Source organism: Lepidochelys kempii, chromosome 6 (assembly GCF_965140265.1).
Source record: "Lepidochelys kempii isolate rLepKem1 chromosome 6, rLepKem1.hap2, whole genome shotgun sequence".
In the NCBI taxonomy this organism is placed as follows: domain Eukaryota; kingdom Metazoa; phylum Chordata; order Testudines; family Cheloniidae; genus Lepidochelys; species Lepidochelys kempii.
In genome coordinates, this window is record NC_133261.1 from 11,547,149 (window position 1) to 11,569,463 (window position 22,315).

A 22,315-nucleotide genomic window follows, 5' to 3' on the forward strand; every position below is an offset into this window, starting at 1 on the left:
CACACCGGGGAGCGGCCGTACGCCTGTGCTTACTGCAGCAAGGACTTTGCACACAACTCAAACCTCAGACTACACCAGCACATGCACACAGGGGAGTGGCCATACAGCTGCCCCAGCCCTGAGCCCCGTCCCACCCCCTGAATCCCTCATCCCTGGCCGCAGAGCCCACACTCATTTTTAGAATAGAATAGAATCATAGAATAGAATATCAGGGTTGGAAGGCACCTCAGGAGGTTGTCTAGTCCAGCTCCCTGCGCAAAGCAGGACCAATCCCCAATTTTTGCCCCAGATCCCTAAATGGCCCCGTCATAAATATCAAGGGAAGGGTAAACACCTTTAAAATCTCGCCTGGCCAGAGGAAAAATCCTTTCATCAAAAAAAGGGTTAAGAAGCTAGGATAACCTCGCTGGCACCTGACCAAAATGACCAGTGAGGAGACAAAATACTGTCAAAAGCGGGGGGGAGGGAGAAACAAAGCCTCTCTCTCTGTCTGTGTGATGCTTTTGCCAGGGACAGAACAGGAATGGAGTCTTAGAACTTAGTAAGTAATCTAGCTAGATATGCGTTAGATTCTGTTTTCTTTAAATGGCTGAGAAAATAAGCTGTGCTGAATGGAATGGATATTCCTGTTTTTTATCTCTTTTTGTAACTTAAGGTTTTGCCTAGAGGGATTCTCTGTTTTGAATCTAATTACCCTGTAAGGTATTTACCATCCTGATTTTACAGAGGTGATTCTTTTACTTCTATTAAAATTCTTCTTTTAAGAATCTCATTGCTTTTTCATTGTTCTTAAGATCCAAGGGTTTGGGTGTGTGTTTGCCTATGCAAATTGGTGACGATTTTTATCAAACCTTCCCCAGGAAAGGGGGTGTAGGGCTTGGGGCGATTTTGGGGGGGAAAGACGTTTCCAAACGGGCTCTTTCCCAGTTATATATCCATTAGACGTTTGGTGGTGGCGGCGATAAAGTACAAGGGCAAAAGGTAAAATAGTTTGTACCATGGGGGAAGTTTTAACCTAAGTTGGTAAAAGTAAGCTTGGGAGGTTTTCATGCAGGTCCCCACATCTGTACCCTAGAGTTCAGAGTGGGGAGGGAACCTTGACATGGTGGCAGAGCGGTGGGATTAACTTGAAATCATTTAAGATCAATTTGAGATTCTTTTGAACCAGAAGCACAGATTTGAAAAGAAATTTTTTTTCTTTGGGCTGCTGAAAAGCAGGTTTTAAGCTGAAAGCAGTTAGGTTTTTTTCCTGCTTTGGGGACAGAGCAGAGACAAAAGGGAATTGTCTTTGGTGAGCTGGAGTTTCCCTACCTAAAGGCAGGGTAGTTAACCTCCTGCAGGGAAATTTACAAGTCTTCACAGACCTGAAGTTGTTTTTTTCCTAAGAGCAACTAGAGGGGTTTTCTATCTATTTGCCTGGAGACAAAGGTGTTAGGGTTTTTTGTTTTTGTTTTTTTAGGATTTTTCTGTAGGCTGACAATCACTATCAGAGAATATAGGTGGTACATTACAGCACAGCAAAATTTTACAAGCCAAGGTTTCTTGGGTTTTTTTGTTTATTTCTAACTCTCGGGTGTAAAGTTAGTTCAAAACAGAGAGGCAAAGATGACAGAAACCAAGACACAATACTAATTTGAGTTAGCCAGACTGGAGGCAGCGAAAGAGGCAGAAAAAGCCCTAGAAGCTGCCCACAGGAGAGAAATGGAGGCAAAGGATAAAGAAATGGAGGCAGCGAAAGAGGGAGAAAAGAACCAAGAGGCTGCCCACAGGAGAGCTATGGAGGTAGAAAAGAACCAAGAGGCTGCCCACAGGAGAGCTATGGAAGCAAGGGCCAAAGAACTGGAGAAGAAGGAAAAAGAGAGGAAGCATGCACTGCAGATGGAGAAGGCAAAGACTCGGCAGAATATACCAACAAACCCTAGCAATCCGCCTCCAGGTACCACTTCCCATCCCAGAAAGTTTCCCACCTACAAGGCAGGCGATGATACCGAGGTCTTCTTAGAAAACTTCGAAAGGGCCTGCCTTGGGTACAGCATCTCTACAGACCAATACATGGTAGAGCTGAGGCCACAGCTCAGTGGACCCTTAGCTGAGGTGGTGACTGAAATGCCTAAGGAACACATGAACAAGTATGAACTGTTTAAAACCAAGGCGAGAGTCAGAATGGAGCAAACACCCGAGCCTTCTCATCGGCGGTTCAGAGCCCTACGGTGGAAACCAGACGTGTCATTTACCCAACATGCCTACCACATTGTGAAACATTGGGATGCCTGGATATCAGGAGCAAGTGTTAAATCTTCAGAAGATTTGCCCTTCCTAATGCAAATGGAACAGTTCTTAGAGGGTGTTCCTGAGGAAATAGAAAGATACATCCTAGATGGGAAGCCCAAATCAGTAAACGAGGTGGGGGAGATTGGAGCCAAATGCGTGGAGGCCCCAAGGCCCCACCTACCCCCCAAGGAACCCTCCAGCCACCTTATCGTCCTGCCACACTGTTCTCCAGCAACCCACCTTGCCCCAGTGACCTGTCAGCTGGACAATGTGTTAGATGTAACGAGCCGGAGCATGTAAAGGTTAACTGCCCCAAAAACCCCAACAGATTACAGTTCATTGCACCGGAATCACACTAGAGGTCCTCAGGCCCAGATACCTCCCAGATACCCTTGGAGCGGAGGGAAACAGTGAGTGTGGGCGGGAAGAAGGTCACCGCGTGGAGGGACACCGGAGCACAAGTGTCAGTTATCCATGCTTCCTTAGTGGACCCCAATTTAATCAACCCAGAGATCCAAGTGATGATTCAACCCTTCAAGTCAAACTCTTTCAATTTGCCTACAGCCAAGTTGCCTGTCCAGTACAAGGGCTGGTCAGGAACGTGGACTTTTGCAGTCTATGATGATTATCCCATCCTCATGCTGTTGGGGGAAGACTTGGCCAATCGTGTGAAGCTAACCAAGAGGGTGGGAATGGTCACCCGCAGCCAGGCTAAACAAACTGTCACGCCTAGCTCTGTTCCGGAAACTTCTACCAGGACCTGGTCAGAGGTGATGGACCCGGACACCAGGCCAATGTCTGCAACAGCAGTAGTGGATCCAGTCCCAGAACCGGAACCCGTGGAACAACTAGCACCAGACCCATTGCCAGCACTGAATCCAGTACTTGCAACCCCAACACCAGAGGGCCCCACCGAACTTGAACCGGCAGCAGCCGATAACCCTACACAAGAGGCTCAGCCGGAGCCTGAACCCTAACATAGTGCTCCAGTGGAGAGCAGTTCACAATCAACGGAAACAGCCCCATCCCCTACATTGCTTCCAGAGGGACCAAGCATAAATCCACAATCCAATGAGGAACTGATGTCTCCAGCAGCAAGGGAATAGTTCCAGACCGAACAGGAAGCAGATGAAAGCCTCCAGAGAGCTTGGATGGCAGCACGGAGCAATCCACCGCCTCTCAGCTCTTCTAATTGATCCAGGTTTGTTGTAGAAAGAGGACTTTTATACAAGGAAACTCTTTCTGGTGAACACCAGGAAGACTGGCATCCTCGGAGACAGTTGGTAGTTCTAACTAAGTACTGGGTTAAGCTCTTGAGCTTAGCCCACGATCATCCTAGTGGCCATGCTGGGGTGAACAGGACCAAAGACCGTTTGGGGAGGTCATTCCACTGGGAGGGAATGGGCAAGGATGTTTCTACCTATGTCCGGTCTTGTGAGGTATGCCAAAAAGTGGGAAAACCCCAAGACCAGGTCAAAGCCCCTCTCCAGCCACTCTCCATCATTGAAGTTCCATTTCAGTGAGTAGCTGTGCATATTCTGGGTCCTTTTCCGAAAAAGACACCCAGAGGAAAGCAGTACATACTGACTTTCATGGATTTTGCCACCCGATGGCCGGAAGAGTAGCTCTAAGCAACACCAGGGCTAAAAGTGTGTGCCAGGCACTAGCAGACATTTTTGACAGGGTAGGTTGGCCCTCTGACATCCTCCCAGATGCAGGAACTAATTTCCTGGCAGGAACTATGGAAAGCCTTTGGGAAGCTCATGGGGTAAATCACTTGGTTGCCACTCCTTACCACCATCAAACAAATGGCATGGTGGAGAAGTTTAATGGAACTTTGGGGGCCATGATATGTAAATGAGCACTCCAATGATTGGGACCTAGTGTTGCAGCAGTTGCTCTTTGCCTACAGAGCTGTACCACATCCCAGTTTAGGGTTTTCACCTTTTGAACTTGTATATGGCCGTAAGGTTAAGGAGCCATTACAGTTGGTGAAGCAGCAATGGGAGGGATTTATACCTTCTCCAGGAACTAACATTCTTGACTTTGTAACCAACCTACAAAACACCCTCTGAACCTCTCTACCCCTTGCTAAAGAAAACCTACAGGATGCTCAAAAAGAGCAAAAGGCCAGGTATGATAAACATGCCAGAGAGCGTTCCTTCAAAGTAGGGGACCAGGTCATGGTCTTAAAGGCGCTCCAGGCCCATAAAATGGAAGTGTTGTGGGAAGGGCCGTTCACGGTCCAGGAGCACCTGGGAGCTGTTAATTATCTCATAGCATTCCCTACCTCTAACCGAAAGCCTAAGGTATACCATATTAATTCTCTAAAGCCCTTTATTCCAGAGAATTAAAGGTTTGTCAGTTTACAGCCCAGGGAGGAGATGACGCTGAGTGGCCTGAAGGTGTCTACTACGAAGGGAAAAGTGAGGGTGGCGTAGAAGAGGTGAACCTCTCCATGACCCTTGGGTGTATGCAGCAACGACAGATCCAGGAGCTGTGCACTAGCTATGCACCGACGTTCTCAGCCACCCCAGGACTGACTGAACGGGCATACCACTCCATTGACACAGGTAATGCTCACCCAAGTCCAACCTTACCGGGTGTCTCCTCAAGCTAAAACTGCTATAGAATGGGAGATCCAGGATATGTTCCATATAGGGGTAATCCGCCCCTCTGGCAGTGCATGGGCATCTCCAGTGGTTCTAGTTCCCAAACCAGATGAGGAGATACATTTTTGCGTGGACTACCGTAAGCTCAATGCTGTAACTCACCCAGACAACTATCCAATGCCACGCACAGATGAACTATTAGAGAAACTGGGACGGGCCCAGTTCATCTCTACCTTGGACTTAACCAAGGGGTACTGGCAGATACCGCTTGATGAATCCGCCAAGGAAAGGTCAGCCTTCACCATCCATGTCGGGCTGTATGAATTTAATGTACTCCCTTTCAGGCTGCGGAATGCACCCGCCACCTTCCAAAGACTTGTAGATGGTCTCCTAGCGGGATTAGGAGACGATGCAGTCGCCTACCTTGATGTGGCCATATTTTCGGATTCCTGGGCAGAACACCTAGAACATCTACAAAAAGTCTTTGAGTGCATAAGGGAGGCAGGACTAACTGTTAAGGCTAAGAAGTGTCAAATAGGCCTAAACAGAGTGACACCAGGTGGGTCAAGGAACTATCAACCCCCTACAGGCCAAAGTGGATGGTATCCAAAAGTGGCCTGTCCCAAAGTCAAAGAAACAAGTTCAATGCTTCTTAGGCTTGGCCGGTTATTACAGGCGATTTGTACCACAATACAGCCAGATCGCCGCCCCACTCACAGACCTAACCAAAAAGAAACAGCCAAATGCCGTTCAGTGGACCGAAGAGTGTCAGCAGGCCTTTAACCAGCTTAAAGCGACACTCATGTCTGACCCTGTACTAAGGGCCCCAGACTTTGACAAACCATTCCTAGTAACCACTGATGCGTCCGAGTGTGGTGTGGGAGCAGTTTCAATGCAGGAAGGACTGGATCAAACCTGTAGTGTTTCTCAGCAAGAAGCTGTCTGAGAGGGAAAGCAACTGGTAAGTCAGTGAAAAAGAATGTTACGCCATTGTCTACGCTCTGGAAAAGCTACACCCATACGTTTGGGGAGGAGGTTTCCACCTGCAAACCGACCATGCTGCACTACAGTGGCTTCATACTGCCACAGGAAATAACAAAAAACTTATTCGGTGGAGTTTAGCTCTCCAAGATTTTGATTTCGACATCCAACACATCTCAGGAGCTTCTAACAAAGTGGCTGATGCACTCTGCCGTGAAAGTTTCCCAGAATCAACTGGTTAAAATCATCCTTGAGATGTGGAAAATATTGTTAGTCTTTATATACTTTGTAGTATATTTAGAGGTGCATGTGTCTTATTAACTCTGTTTTCTCCTAGAGCTCCAGGAAAAAATCCCAGCCAGCGTTTCACTCTATCTGTGATTTGGGGGGCATCATGAGTGTGAAGGGAAGGGTAGACACCTTTTTGGGGTCCCTCCTGGCCGGAGGAAAAACCCTTTCACCTGTAAAGGGTTAAGAAGTTAGGATAACCTTGCTGGCACCTGACCACAATGACCAATGAAGAGACAAGATACTTTCAAAAACTGGGGGGAGGGAGAAACAAAGCCTCTCTCTCTGTCTGTGTGATGCTTTTGCCAGGGACAGAACAGGAATGGAGTCTTAGAACTTAGTAAGTAATCTAGCTAGATATGCGTTAGATTCTGTTTTCTTTAAATGGCTGAGAAAATAAGTTGTGCTGAATGGAATGTAGATTCCTGTTTTTGTCTCTTTTTGTAACTTAAGGTTTTGCCTAGAGGGATTCTCTATATTTTGAATCTAATTACCCTGTAAGCTATTTACCATCCTGATTTTACAGAGGTGATTCTTTTTACTTTTTCTTCTATTAAAATTCTTCTTTTAAGAAACTGAATGCTTTTTCATTGTTCTTAAGATCCAAGGGTTTGGGTCTGTGGTCACCTATGCAAATTGGTGACTATTTTTATCAAACCTTCCCCAGGATAGGGGGGGGGGTAAGATTTGGGAGGATTTTGGGGGGAAAGACTTTTCCAAACTAACTCTTTCCCAGTAACTGATGTTAGACGTTTGGTGGTGGCAGCGAAAGTCCAAGGGCAAAAAGTAAAATAGTTTGTACCATGGGGAAGTTTTAACCTAAGCTGGTAAAAATAAGCTTAGGAGGTTTTCATGCAGGTCCCCACATCTGTACCCTAGTGTTCAGGGTGGGGAAGGAACCTTGACAAGAGTCATGAACCAAGAAGCCGGCGCAAAAGGACTTGCTTAGACACTGGGGGCATATGGGAAAGAGTGCAGTGAGCATCTACTGACGATCTCCAGAGTGAAGGAGCTTCTGCGCTGCACCTTGGATAACCTGGGAGAGGAGGAGCTTAGGATCTTCAAGGATCTTCAAAATGACTGAAGTTGAACTGAGAAACACATCTATCACCAACCCCCGCATCCATGGGGACAAGCTGGATAGGGAAGGGTTGGCAGAGATGATGGAGGACATAATCAGTCACTACGGGGTGCGCTATGCTATAGAAGCAACCCTGAGCGTGCTGAGAAACAAGAACCAGAGAACCCAGGTGACAAGACTTTGAGATGCAGAGGGATTACATCAGACAAACCTGGGAGTGGAGATCAGCCCTCTTCAGAGTCAGTGATCTCCTGATGCAAACCTGGGGCAGCATGGGACAGAAGGAACTTGAGAGCTTGCAGATCAAAGTGTCTGAGATCAACCATGAGCAGGACTCTAACCCTGTTCTCTGCAATAGACTGGAGACAGCAGAGCCTGTGGAGGTCATGGAGGAGCTGATCCATGAGTGTGGGCAGGAACATGCTCTGCGGGTGACCCAGGACATCCTGAGAGGCATGAACAGGGTTGCCCTGGCACAGAGACTCATGGAGGCAACTAGGACGGGTAAGGAATGAGTCAGGGAGGGGAGATCGGCTCCTTGGGGAATCCCATTATATCCATGTCTCCTTTTATACGGAGGCTCCTAACTATTGGGAATGGTTCGAAAAGCCAGGAAGTGGGAACCGGTAATGAAGGCAGTTCTAGTTCATTGCAGTCCCATCCCTTGTATGACCCATGAGATGCAACCAACACTGTCATTTTCGCCTCCCATTTCCCCTGGTTCTCCACGGTTTTCCTTCCTGGCTCTGTGACATTTCCCTATTCCCTACAGACAGCTGTCTCCCCAGGGAAATATTTCTTGCTTGTTTTTTTTGGCAAAAGTTCCCTAAAACAGAGCAAACCAAGTAGAGGTGACACAGAGTGGTGGTAAAATCAGACCACAGGGGGTTTGTGGGAATCCCAGTGTTTTCATTGACAGGCAGGAAGTTATGTTTTGCTCATCTAAAAGGTGAGCAACATTCTGGGACACATCCTGCAAGGGGAGAGGATGGCTTTGGAGGGCATCAAGGCAGTGTACAAGGGAAGGAGAGAGAGGAGGGACCATATTTCTCCTGGTCCTTAGCCATACCCTCTCTGTGGAGGGAGAATATGGGAGACAAGGGGAAGACAAAAGATGGTCTGAACACCAGCTCCTGTCTCTGGTGCAGGAATAATAACAAATCCAGGGAGCAATGTTTAAGAGGTTGGTTAAGGCCTAAGGAAGCAGCTCCCAGCTCCTCCAATCCCAGCCTCTCCCAGCAGCAGGACCAGAGCTAAAGTGCGGGCTGCAGGGGAGTTCCTGGCTACTCTAGCCTCTCCCAGCAGGGGGCGCTGTAGGGAGCGAGGCAGGAGCGCTGGCTGTGTGGAAAGCTCTCAGCTACTCCAGTCCTAGTCATTGCCACCAAGAGCCCCTAAATGAATAGCCTTAGAAAACGCTGTATAAGTTGGGATCCCAGCCCCAAGGGACGTGGGGGGTGCCATGGGGCAGCTTGTACTGTAGCTGCCGATTGCTCCTTTCCTATGGCTGGAGAGAGGGCATCAGTTTCAGGAACAGTCGTAATGCAGCCTGGAGACTCTCCCCACTGAGAGATGCCAGTGGTATGTGCTCATCTGAAGCATTGTCTTCCTTCCCACAGATGCCTCGAGAGAGAACCAGTGTGAGCTGTGTCCGAGAGAGAAGGTACGGACTGTGCTCTCGCAAGGGTGTTGTACCTGTCAAGGCTGATTCCCCACTCTGGCACTTCAAGTGCAGAAGGTTGAGGCCCCGCAAGGACTCTAAAAATTAATACTTGCTACTCCAGGCTTTTATTAAACCAGGGGTGGGCAAACTTTTTGGCTCGAGGGCCACATCGGGGTTCTGAAACTGTATGGCGGGCCGGGTAGGGAAGGCTTTGCCTCCCCAAACAGCCTGCCCCCTCTCTGCCCCCTCATACTTCCCACCCCCCTCAGAACCTCCGACCCATCTAACTCCCCCTGCTCCTTGACCCCTAACTGCCCCTATCCACACCCCCGACAGGTCCCCAGGACTCCCACGCCTATCCAACTGCTCCCTGTCCCCTGATCATGCCGCTCAGAGCACCAGGACTGGCAGCCGTAAGTAGCACTGGAAGTAGCGCATTCCTACAGGGAGCAATTTAGTACACTACACTGGCGGCTCTTGCAGCCACGCTCCCCAGCAGGAGCTTGCAGCCCTGCCGCCCAGAGCACTGGTGGCACGGCGAGCTGAGGCTGCGGGGGAGGGGGAACAGCGGGGGAGGGGCCGGGGGCTAGCCTCCCTGGCTGGGAGCTCAAGGGCCGGGCAGGACGGTCCCGCGGGCTGGATGTGGCCTGCAGGCTATAGTTTGCCCACCTCTGTATTAAACCCCCATGTTACAGCTTTTCTTTGGCCTTGGATTGGTAGATGCTGTCAGCACCCAAGTGCAGAACCCCTTTGAGAGACCAGGAAGGCGCACTTGGGAACTCCTTCCTGGGCGGTACCCTCAAGCCCTTTCACCCCCCTCCCCCCCCACTCCCTCCGGGGAAGAGCTGAGAAAGAAATAAAAAAGGAATTTGGCTGTTGCCACCAGCTAATTAAACAACATGTGCGCAAACCTTTTAAGACATACAAATTTAATTCTATTCTTAAAAAAGGCAAATTTTATTTTTAAAATAAAGGAAAGAAAATAAATCTGTAAACTCAGCTATTGCTTGATTTAAAAAAAAAAAATTACAAGGATTAAGCACCAAAAATAGTTTATTTGAGTTCCAACTTAAAGGTGCCAAGAGCACCTAGGGTTAGCACAGAGGAATCCACAAACCATAAAGAAATAAAAGAGAGAAACATAATCGCATCTTCCTAGACATTTCCTGGTCTATTTACATATCTGAGGTTTCAGATGAGTAGTTTCTAGATATGATCTGATGATTTTTCATACCTGGCCCAAGCTTCTTACAGCATCGCTGCTTGGTCCCCCTCTTCCCGGGAGAACAGACAGACAGACAGAGACAAAGGGGGCGTTTTTCTCAATTTTAAAAAGTTCCAGCCTTTCCATTGGCTCTTTTGGTCAGGTGCCAATTCACTTCCTTTTCCCTATGCATCGCAGTGAGACTTTTTAACCCTTTACAGGTAAAGCAAGTGGAGAACAGCTACTAAGAGGGATTTTATAGCTAACTGGCTGGCTGGGTGTCCATAACAGGGAGCTACCTGTCCCCCTTCATTTACCACAGTACCAGATCCAACTGGGACATTGTTCAGGAAGTTACCTCCATGTGGCTGTGTGTTGGGATGTGGAGTTGGGAAGCAGAAATGGCTAGAGGGGTCAGAAACTGTATCAATCCCAGTAATCAGTGAGGGTCTCAGTAGTTGCTCCCTGGAGGCACACAACTTTTTTTTTACTCCTTTTTCATCCATAGACTTAATTTCACTTACTCCTATCGCAACTTCCCCACCCCCAATTCCAGGATCTAGAGCAGGGGGTTGGGTGGGGGAAAGTCAGGACTTCTGGGTTTTATTCCCAGCTCTGGGAGGGGAGTGGAGTCTAGTGGGCTAGAGCTGGGGGTGCGACTGGAAGTTCCTATTTCTAGAAAGACAGCGTGGAGCCATGGTGACCCGGCTCACATCCTTTCCCTTCATGGTGGTTTAGCACGTTAATCTGTATAACAACAATAACAATGAATTCCAGATTTCCTGGTGGCGGGATGTGAGCCCTAGTGTTTTCCTCTGAAAACTGTTTTCGGTGCAGTGCTGTGCTGGGGCTTCATTGAGCCAACTTGGCATTTCCAAAATGGCAAGGGGAGGTTTTTATCTACAACCTTAGGATCCATCCACACCTTGTCCTGCCTTTGCCATTCAACACGCTGCTCCTGCTACCCAAATCCTGCCACCCCTTTCTAGGGGAAACATCAATCCTGCTATGTTTGGGTTAGTATAGCCACAGGCTGCGCAGAAGGGGTGCTGTTTCCATATGCTGTGCACGTGGGAACCCTCAGCCTCAACACGACCAGCCTCTGCCACTTGAGCTCAAGGCGACTCCCCCTTGGCTGGCAGCTGCAATAGTAGATCATTTATCCCGGCTGTGGGCTGCATTTATTAGGAAGAGCTGTCTCTCTTGTGCAGAGCCAGGGTGTCTGCAGAGCCCTTGGGAGCAAGGGGTGGAGGCACTAGCAAAGACAGGATTTCCCTGATAGAGTTTGGAAGGATTGTTCATAACTCTCTGAACCGCTCTTCCTGGCACCTGAAAGCTGATCACAAGTGCCCGTGCCCCCCCTCACAGAGCTGCTTCTCCAGCCCACTGAGAAGAAAACACTCAGCTTTCATAATCCTTTCACTGACCTCCTGGGGCATCTTGGTCACCTGGGGAATATTGCAGGAGATGACAGACGGTGGGGCAGAGTCCAGCTGATCCCTGAGTCCCCTCTGCGGCCGTGCTGTAAAGCCCCCAGGCCACGGAAACAGCCACAGCTGCTCGGGCTCCCTCTTCTCTACAGCTCTCCTGTGGGAAATCCCCACTGGAGTCATGTTAACCCCTGATCCTGTGTTCTAGGATCTACCAGAAGAAGTAAAGCCAGAGATCATTTAGGCCCCAGAGGGGAGCCAGGAGACATAGAATCATAGAATATCAGGGTTGGAAGGGACCTCAGGAGGTCATCTAGTCCAGCCCCCTGCTCAAAGCAGAACCAATCCCCAACATATAGGTAAGAACTGGGGTGGGGAATTCGGTGTCACCCCCTCTGCAGGAGTTCATGTCTGGGAGCATAGGCCAGTTCCTATTCCACCGTGTGCAGCATCCCTCAGGTATGGGCACGTTCAGACTTCACGATTGGTCTGACATAGCAGGGAAATACAGAGAGTGAAGCACTGTTCAGTGTGTAACCCACGTGGCTGCTCCATGACCAGGGTTATTAGGGAGAGCCTTTTGGAGATTTTGTGTGTATAATACACAGAGGGACCCCGTAGACATGGTCAGAACAGGGACAGGTCTGTCTAGTGGGGGCTGGGAGGCAGGACTCCTGGGTTCTATTCCCCAGTTCTTTCACTGACTCGCTTGGAGACTTAGGCAAATCATCACTGCTCCTTCGTGCCTCAGTTGTTCCATCTGAAAAATGGGGAGGAGTTGAGGCTTAATTCCCAAGTGCAAAGTTCTTTGGGAGCCTTAAATGGCAATTACTAGAAATATTCAACAGTAAGGATGATTCACCACAGGAACAAGCTACCAAGGAAAGTGGTGGATTCGCCATCTCTTGATGTCATTTAATGAAGACTGTTAGAGAGCTTATTCCTTCACTCTCCCACTTCCTTGGTCCTTCTCACATGAACAGAGAGCAACAATACCGAAAGTCTGAAGGTGCAAACAATTCAATGTTTACTGGGGTGAACTTCCAGCAAGCTTAAATCCAAGTTCCTTTTTCCTTATTTTCGAATCCCAACTTACGTCCTGTTTGCCCCTAATTTATATAGTAGTAATCTCAGCTATACCTTAACCAATCATTTTATGAAATTTATCTAACCAATCCTAACATATTGTAAATGATTAGCCAACCAATTATATCCCACCACCTTAATTAGTTTACACCCAGCAAATTTAATTATACAGCAGACAGAAACAATCACAGAACCAGACAGAGACCATGCAAATAAACAATAGCAAAGTGGGAACTATACTGACAAAACAATACAGAAGTGAGGATTTCACAACTATATCTATGAAGACATAAGGGTTTCCTAGCTGGGTCTATTGATAAGTGAGTTCTTACCAAACGGAAAACTATCAAACTAAATTTCCTTTTACATCTTCCTTTTACATCCTTTCTCTAAAGGTGATAAATTGGATCACCTTTCTAAGAGCCCCAGATTGCCTTATTTCAATGACTGGTTTGGAATGTAAGGATGTGACCATTCGCTTCCCAGCTTATGGCTGCCTCTGCTGCTTATCCAGAGGCCTTAGCCTAAGCACAGGGCCTCAGACTGTCACAGTGAGAAAAGGCCCTTACACAGATTCTTTCTTTTATACCTCTATAACTAGCTAAATGATAAACATATACCTAAATTCTTAAAGTATAGGCCTTTACAGACAGGCCTGAATATCTATATCCTAACAAAGACTAGATCCTTTCTAGAATGTGTTTGCCCAAAAAGTAGCTATTGTGTCATACAGGGGGCCTGTGACATGCAGGGTGTCAGATTAGACGCTCTAATGGTCTCTTCTGGCCACAAAGTCTCCTCATTTCGGAAAAACTGAGTGGAGCACTGGGAGCAGCGTCTGATGTTTTACTGTCTAGCCAGCTTGCTTCCGAGAATGAACAGTCATTGAGTGGGGTGATCCACAGGGAGTAGCTCAAACCTCCAAAGTGCCTGTCCAGCGGCAGGACATTAGCACAGCAAGGGAGGGGTGTGGCAGTGACATCACAAAGGCCTTTTGCAGGACCTCAGACTATTGGCCCAAGGTGGGGGGGAGGTGGTGACCTCACAGAGAGATGCTGACATCAGCCAGGCAGGACAGGGGCGAGGGGCCAGGGAAACCTCACAGACCCGTGTGGCTTTGCTTCAGCAAGTCTCCTTCTTGAGGTCTCTCTTTGAGGACTGAGAGAGTATTAGGGTTCACGTATGTGAGCGCGAGGAGGAACCTCTTTTGAGTTTTCTCCTTTCCTTTTACTGATTTGAGTAGAAAACAGACGTCCCTGTTTAGAAGGTAAGAGCCTCCTCGAGGTTTGAAACCTGCTCAGTCTGATTCATCTGGTGAGAGATGAATTCTAGGCGTGGAAAACACGAGCTTAAGGAGGCAGAATTTTATTCCGCACCTAGAATTTTGTCCCTTAGAATCACTGGGGACATTAGGGTTTGTCCTTTTTGTTTCACCTTTTCCTCCATCCCTCCCTCCTTTCTCTTCTTCTCTTGCTTCTTTTGTCCTTTCTCCTGTTCCCCTCCCAACACCAGGAGGTGTGTGTGTCATGGGGGAGAGCTCTGCAGCTCCCACTGTGGGAGGACCCCCAAAAATGTGGGGCTGAAATAGCGCTTAGGCACTGATCCCCACCAGTGACCTGGGCCACCCTTTGGGCTCTCTGGTGAGAACCCTCAGCCTCCCGTCCTCAGTCTCTACCCTGATTGCCTGAGCAGGGGGTTATTGACAGAGAGTAGTCTCAGGTTCTTGTTGTTCTCTTTTAAGACCAAGAAAGTAAGTCATAACCAGTCATATGTTTGACGAATTTTGCTGCTTTTTGGCATTAATTGTCTCTGAGCAGTTCATGATTCTCTCTAACATTCCAGTTCTCCTAAAATACTTGCTGAATAATTCCTGTGCCCTGTTGTTGGTCTGGAGCTCATTGGAGAGCACTTTATTCAGGTCATTCAATGTATGAAATTCAAGATCCGATGGTTAGTTTGAAAATCAGGGCTCTTGGGTCCTATTCCCAACTCTGCCACTGACTGGCTGTGTGACCTAAGACAAGTCAATTCTCCTTTCTCAGCGTTAGCTTCTCCCTCTTTCAAGTAGGAATAATAATGATCCTCTCCTACCTACCTCACGGTGGATAGAGGATGGGGATCCATTGGAGAGTGTCACTATGAGAAGTGCATATGAGGTGTCCTATCACGTTTACTCAGATCAGATTATGACATCATAGAATAGCTGAAATATTCTATTTTATTGGTATTTTTTTATTTTGAAATTGTTAAGAGCAGCAACTACTTAGCTCAGACTGAAGCAGCTTATCTAATTTTCGAGATCTAAGTGTCTCCTCTTTGTGTGTGGCAAGACAATTTAACACACTGTGACAAACAGGAAATGCATTTGTTTTGCAACAAAATATTTGTGCAAAGAATTTTCATCCCACTTGTTATGATTTCAAGAAACAAACTGGTTTAGTCTGAATGGGATTTTCTGACAGAAACAGTTTCAATGAAATTTCCCCACCATCTCAATTCCTGGGCTCTATCCCTGCCGAGGGGGAGGGGGACGGGGAGGGAGGTTGTGGTCCGTTAGAACAGGAGTCAGGACTGGTGACTTCTCTTTCTGGCTCTGCCACCGCCTTGCTGTGTAGGCCCTTGGGTAGGTCACTTCCCTTCTCTGTACCCCACGCTCCTCCCCATCTGTCCAATGGGAACAGGGACAATTATCAAACTCTGGGCAGTCGTGAGCCTGAGTGAGAGAAGGGGCATGTCAGAGTTCCCTCTCCACTCTGAACTCTAGAGTACAGATGTGGGGACCTGCATGAGAGACCCCCTAAGCTTATTTCTACCAGCTTAGGTTAAAAACTTCCCCAAGGCACAAATCTCTATTTGTCCTTGGACTGAGGTATGCTGCAACCACCAAGTGATTTAACAAAGAACCAGGGAAAAGGACCACTTGGAGTTCTTCTTCCCCCAGCAATCCCCCCAAGCCCTTACAACCCCTTTCCTGAGGAGGCTTGAGAATAATATCCTAACCAATTGGTTACAAAATGATCAAAGACCCAAACCCCTGGGTCTTGGAACAATGGAAAAATCAGTTATGTTCTTAAAAGAAAGTTTTTATTAAAAAAAAAGGTAAAAATCATCTCTGTAAAATCAGGATGGAAAATACTTTACAGGGTATTGAGATTCAAAACACAGAGGATTCCCCTGTGGGCAAAACCTTAAAGTTACAGAAAACAGGAATAAACCTCCCTCTTAGCACAGGGAAAATTCAAAAGCAAAACAAAAGAAAAACTAATCCGCCTTGCCTGGCTTACCTATACTAGTTGCAATATTGGAGACTTGGATTAGGATGCGTTGGAGAAGATGGATTTCTGTCTGGCCCCTCGCATAGACTCATAGATATTAAAGTCAGAAGGGACCATTATGATCATCTAGTCTGACCTCCTGCACAATGCAGGCCACAGAATCCCACCCACCCACTCCTGCAATAAACTTCTCATCTATGTCTGAGCTATTGAAGTCCTCAAATCATGGTTTAAAGACTTCCAGGTGCAGAGAATCCTCCAGCAAGTGACCCGTGCCCCATGCTACAGAGGAAGGCGAAAAACCTCCAGGGCCTCTTCCAATCTGCCCTGAAGGAAATCCTTCCCGACCCCAAATATGGTGATCAGCTGAACCCTGAGAATGTAGGCAAGATTCACCAGCCAGATACCCAGGAAAGAATTCTCTGTAGTAACTCAGATCCCACCCCATCTAACATCCCATCACAGGCCATTGGGCCTATTTACCGTGAATAGTTAAAGATCAATTAATTGCCAAAATCATGTTATCCCATCATACCATCTCCTCCATAAACTTATCGAGTTTAATCTTGAAGCCAGATAAGTCTTTTGCTCCACTGCTTCCCTTGGAAGGCTATTCCAGAACTTCACTCCTCTGATGGTTAGAAACCTTTGTCTAATTACAAGTCTAAACTTCGCGATGGCCAGTTTATATCTATTTGTTCTTGTGTCCACATTGGTACTGAGCTTAAATAATTCCTCTCCGTCTCTGGTATTTATCCCTCTGATATATTTATAGAGAGCAATCATATCTCCCCTCAACCTTCTTTTGGTTAGGCTAAACAAGCCAAGCTCCTTGAGTCTCCTTTCATAAGACAGGTTTTCCATTCCTCGGATCATCCTAGTAGCCCTTCTCTGTACCTGTTCCAGTTTGAATTCATCCTTCTTAAACGTGGGAGACCAGAACTGCACACAGTATTCCAGATGAGGTCTCACCAGTGCCTTGTATAACGGTACTAAAACCTCCTTATCTCTACTGGAAATACCTCTCCTGATGCATCCCAAGACGACATTAGCTTTTTTTCACAGCCATATCACATTGGCGACTCATAGTCATCCTGTGGTCAACTAATACTCCAAGGTCTTTCTCTTCCTCCGTTACTTCTAATTGATGCGTCCCCAGTTTATAACTAAAATTCTTGTTATTAATCCCTAAATGCATGACCTTACACTTCTCACTATTAAATTTCATCCTATTACTATTACTCCGGCTTACAAGGTCATCCAGATCTTCCTGTATGATATCCCGTTCCTTCTCTAAATTGGCAATACCTCCCAGCTTTGTATCATCCTCAAACTTTATTAGCACACTCCCACTTTTTGTGCTGAGGTCAGTAATAAAAAGATTGGTCCCAAAACCGATCCCTGAGGAACTCCACTGGTAACCTCCCTCCAGCCTGACAGTTCACCTTTCAGTAGGACCCGTTGTAGTATCTCCTTTAACCAATTCCTTATCCACCTTTCAATTTTCATATTGATCCCCATCTTTTCCAATTTAACTAATAATTCCCCATGTGGCACGGTATCGAACGCCTTTCTGAAATCTAGGTAAATTAGATCCACTGTGTTTCCTTTGTCTAAAAAATCTGTTACTTTCTCAAAGAAGGAGATCAGGTTGGTTTGGCATGATCTACCTTTTGTAAAACCATGTTGTATTTTGTCCCATTTACCATTGACCTCAATGTCCTTAACTACTTTCTCTTTCAAAATTTTTTCCAAGACCTTGCATACTACAGATGTCAAACTAACAGGCCTGTAGTTACCTGGATCACTTCTTTTTTCTTTCTTAAAAATAGGAACTATGTTAGCAATTCTCCAATCATACAGTACAACCCCTGAGTTTACAGATTCATTAAAAATTCTTGCTAATGGGCTTGTGTCATAAATATAAAGGGAAGGGTAAACATCTTTAAAATCCCTCCTGGCCAGAGGAAAAACCCTTTCACCTGTAAAGGGTTAAGAAGCTAGGATAACCTCGCTGGCACCTGACCAAAATGACCAGTGAGGAGACAAGATACTGTCAAAGCTGGAGGGGAGGAGAAACAAAGGTTCTCGTGGTCTGTGTGATGCTTTTGCCGGGGACAGAACAGGAATGGAGTCTTAGAACTTAGTAAGTAATCTAGCTAGATATGCGTTAGATTCTGTTTTGTTTAAATGGCTGAGAAAATAAGCTGTGCTGAATGGAATGGATATTCCTGTTTTTGTGTCTTTTTGTAACTTAAGATTTTGCCTAGAGGGATTCTCTATGTTTTGAATCTGATTACCCTGTAAGGTATTTACCATCCTGATTTTACAGAGGTGATTCTTTTATTTTTTCTTCTATTAAAATTCTTCTTTTAAGAACGTGATTGCTTTTTCATTGTTCTTAAGATCCAAGGGCTTGGGTCTGTGTTCACCTATGCAAATTGGTGATGATTTTTATCAAGGGTGTAGGGTTTGGGGAGGATTTTGTGGGGAAAGACGTTTCCAAGCGGGCTCTTTCCCTGTTATATATCTGTTAGACGCTTGGTGGTGGCAGCAATAAAGTCCAAGGGCAAAAGGTAAAATAGTTTGTACCATGGGGAAGTTTTAACCTAAGCTGGTAAAAATAAGCTTAGGGGGTTTTCATGCAGGTCCCCAAATCTATACCAAAGAGTGGGGAAGGAACCTTGACAGCTTGCAATTTCATGTGCCAATTCCTTTAATATTCTTGGATGAAAATTATCTGGGACCCCCGATTTAGTCCCATTAAGCTGTTTGAGTGTTGCTTCTACCTCAGATATGGTAATATCTACCTCCCATATCCTCATTCCCATTTGTCATGCTACCATTATCCCTAAGATCCTTATTAGCCTCTTAGTCCCAAGAGAGAACGGCCACAGAAACAAAGAACCCAAAACAAACCCTCCCCCACAGATTTGAAAGTAACTTTTGTCCCCATTGGTTCCTTTGGTCAGGTGCCAACCAGGTAATTTGAGCTTCTTAATTTGAGGCTACCCTTATGGTTATGACAGGGCGTTAAAGCCCTGTGTGAAGGGGAAAGGGGAGTTTCACGGTGTTTAGCACCAAGGAATTCTAAAGTTTGCTAAAATGTCTAGTCTGCGGAAACAAGAAATGTTCGGGGCCAAATTTTGTAACCACTGCCTTTTTTAAAGCCCATTCAGGGATGTGAGTCCCTGTCTTTTAGGTACCTGGGGTTCTTTGCCAGCAGGAGAGAAGAGGTTCCTGCCTCCATTTTTGTGGCCTTAACAAACCAGGTGCTGTGCCCCAGTTCTCGTCTGAGATCCCTGAAAAAGAACATCTTCCCATCCATTAACAAGACAAGACCTATCTTTAAAGGGGGAACAACAAAGAGAACCCTGGAACTTACAGACTAGTTAGCCTCACTTCCATAGCTGGAAAGATACTGGAATACATTATTAAACAATCAGTTTGTCAGCACCTACAGGATAATTTGGTTCTTAGGACTAGCGAGCATGGATTTGTCAAGAACAAATCATTCCAAACCAATCCTATTTCCTTCTTTGGCAGAGTTACGGGCCTGGTAGAGGTGGGTAAACAGTAGATGTGATCTATCTTGGTGTTACTAAGGCTTTTGACACGGTTCCTTAGGACATTCTCACAAGCAAAGGAAGGAAATGTGGTCTAGATGCAATTAGTGTAATGTGGGTGCAGAGCTGGTTGAAAGCCCATATTCCAAGAGCCCTTCTCCATGTTTGGCTGTCCAATGGAGAGGATGAACATAGTGGGTCCGGCAGGGATCAGTCCGAGGTCCGGTACGATTCAATATTTTCATTAATGATTTGGAAAATGGAGTGGAGAGTATGCTTCTAAAATTTGCAAATGACACCAACCACTTTGAAGCACAGGATTGGAATTGAAAACACCCTTAACAAATTGGAGAATTGGTCTTCTTGAGCCAAACTCCCTGGCTGGGCCCCTCTCTATAGACTGGGCTGAAGTGAAACCCCAGAGCCAAACACTCCTCCTCCTGGGCAGTGCGCTCTGACCTCTAATGGTCAGATGCTGCTTAGCACTGTCAGAGCAGCTTTTGCTGGGGGATTCTCCCAGCACTTTCCAATAGCGGGAAAGTATTAAATTCCTATTTGACTGCTGGGGACAGAGCCATAGACAGGGGAGCAACTTGCCCAAAGTCCCACAGGAAAAGGAAAACAACCAGCAATGGAACCAATAGGAAACCCAGCAATGGAATTCAGGAGTCCTGACTCCCAATTCCCTGGTCCAGTCACTCCAGCGGAGCACACTCCCTCTGAAAGTCAGGGGGAGCGGACATGAGGGCCTGGCTGTAATTGCCAGCTGTGGGAGGGAGTGTGCAGCAGTGGTTAGCGAAGGGGCCTGGAAATAAGGACTGCTGGGTCCCATCCATAGCTCTGACACTTGGTGTGACCCTGAGCCAGTAGCTTCCCCTCCCCAGGCCTGTTTCTCATCAGTAGGGTTGGGGTCGCAATCCTGACAGCCCAGAGGGTTTGGGAGGCTTCAGGAAGGTGTGTAAAGTGCTGGGATGTCAGGATCCTGGAGGCGCTGTCACCCGCGCACTACGGCAGTGATCTGTACCCCCTGCTGTTGGCCAAGTTTCTCCGTCCCTTGGCAATAAGACAGACTCTTGTTTTCACAGCCAGTCGATCCCCCAGTGTCATCACCCTGTCTGGTGGCTGGGCAGGGTAACTCCTCAGGTCACCACCACCCTCTCCAGGCCACCTTGGGCTTGGAGGGTGAGGAGAAGGGCGAGGGACGACACTGAACATCCTCCATCCATCACTCCATCACCGAGAGCAAGTGAGTGGCATTAGGGTTCCTCTTTGGCTTTCCCTGTCTATCTGGGGAGAAGCAGAAAGAGGGGGGGAGAATCTCTCCCAAAGGAGATTGGATTTGCAAACAGCCCCCAGGAGCCCCTCACTCTCAGACCGGGGAGGGGCTTCTCCAGAGCCGTCTCCAGTGTGTTTGGAAAGCTCCCAGCAATGGGGCTCCCAGCCCTTCCCTTGTGGGAGACTGTTCCCCAGGTTGAGAGTCTCTGAACTGGGCCAGACCTTGTGAGCTGCTGAGCATGGAAATCAATGGGAAACAAGGGGGCCCTGGCCTTGCTATGCCTGGGGACTTTGAAGTGGGCAATAGTTTCCCAGGAGAAGTCTGGACTCCTGGGTTCTGTTCCTTCTCTAGCCTGGACAGGGGAGCGTGGCCTGGGATGGCAGGAGGGAGCTGCTTGTCCAAAGTGACCGATGGTCTTTGTGACTGACCCCAGTGCTCGAAAAGGATGAGACTCCCCGGTTACTGCAGCACCAGGGATGACGAGGGGGAACATTGGGAGCAGATCATGCGATAAACTCCTGCCAGTTTGTGTAGCTTGCACTCCCTGCACCCCTGTGGTGGGAGTACGAGCTGCTCTGGCTGGGGCAGAGATGGGGAGGGACGAAAAAGGCTGGTTCGTGAGAGGCTGCCTTGACCCCAGACTCACGCCTACTCCCCGCTCGGTTCCAGGATGGCCAGGCTCCTGAGGATGTTCAGGAAGAAGGCTCTGCAGGTGGCCCCAGAGCCTGAGCGAAGCAGCTGCCATCCTCCCCAGGAGCAGAGCGGCCCCTCCGTCCCTGCTGGTGGGGAAGGAGCCCTTAGCCGGACCAGGAGGTGGAAGTGCCCAGCCTACTGGCAGAGGAAACCCGCTCCTGGCGCAGGTGCCGAGGTGGGAGAGGCAGTGGCTAGGCCAAAATGGAGCTGGGCCAGGGTGCGGCTGGGCAGGCAGGACCCAGCCCAGGAGTGGAACCGGGCAGGGTGGCTCTGGGGCTTGTTGTGTGGGCAGCAGCGGCCCCAGGAGCCCAGCCCTGATTTCCAGCAGGAGGCATCACCCTGCCCGGTCCCTGAGGACCTTCCAGCCTCCCTAGGGCAGGAGGTGGAGGATCCCTGTCCCAGCACCAGGAGCTCGGCCCGCTCCCCATGGGACAGCCGCAGCGCCTGGGACTCGGGCAGCAGCGAGGCCAATGGACGCTTCTGCTTTGTTCCAGGTGAGGAGCCAGGCTGGGCTCAGGGAGGGGTGAGGAGGGGGCTGTGAACCCCCTGGGCCCAGGCCCTCGACCAGTGCTATGGGGGTGGGTCCCCAGCCCAGGTGTCTGGCCTGAGCCACGTGAACCCCACTGACACTAGATGCTGCCACTTTGGTCCTTGGTGCTCCATTGGGCGGGGGGCAGGTGGAGAGGCACCTCCCAGGGAGTCCAGGACAGTGTGGGGGGTCTCTTTGCTATGGGCTCCTGAAAAAGTTGGGGGCTGAAGGCATCACTGAGAGGGGGGAGTGTGGGGCCTGATCTTCCCTAGGTCCCAGAGGTGGGAAGGGGGCACATTGCCCCACCATGCCCCTGTCCTTCCCCCAAGAGGCAGCAGGAGTCACCCTGTCCCCTTCTCTCCC

At 48.1% G+C, this 22,315-nt stretch overlaps 2 protein-coding genes across 2 annotated transcripts in view; both read left to right on the forward strand.

Moving 5' to 3' along the window:
* Positions 1-20,611, forward strand: part of LOC140913678 (uncharacterized) — a 31,943-nt gene extending 11,332 nt beyond the window's left edge. The window contains 4 exon segments of the mRNA XM_073350463.1: positions 1-7,737; positions 8,850-8,893; positions 9,230-9,306; positions 20,540-20,611. Of these exon segments, the coding sequence (XP_073206564.1) occupies positions 1-141 (141 nt within the window). The 3' untranslated portion in view covers positions 142-7,737; positions 8,850-8,893; positions 9,230-9,306; positions 20,540-20,611.
* LOC140913062 (uncharacterized) overlaps positions 7,506-22,315 on the forward strand; it is a 25,123-nt gene continuing 10,313 nt past the window's right edge. Inside the window, exons 1-3 of the mRNA XM_073348744.1 lie at positions 7,506-7,737; positions 8,850-8,893; positions 21,716-21,917. Of these exons, the coding sequence (XP_073204845.1) occupies positions 7,506-7,737; positions 8,850-8,893; positions 21,716-21,917 (478 nt within the window). The remainder of the gene's footprint in view (positions 7,738-8,849; positions 8,894-21,715; positions 21,918-22,315) is intronic.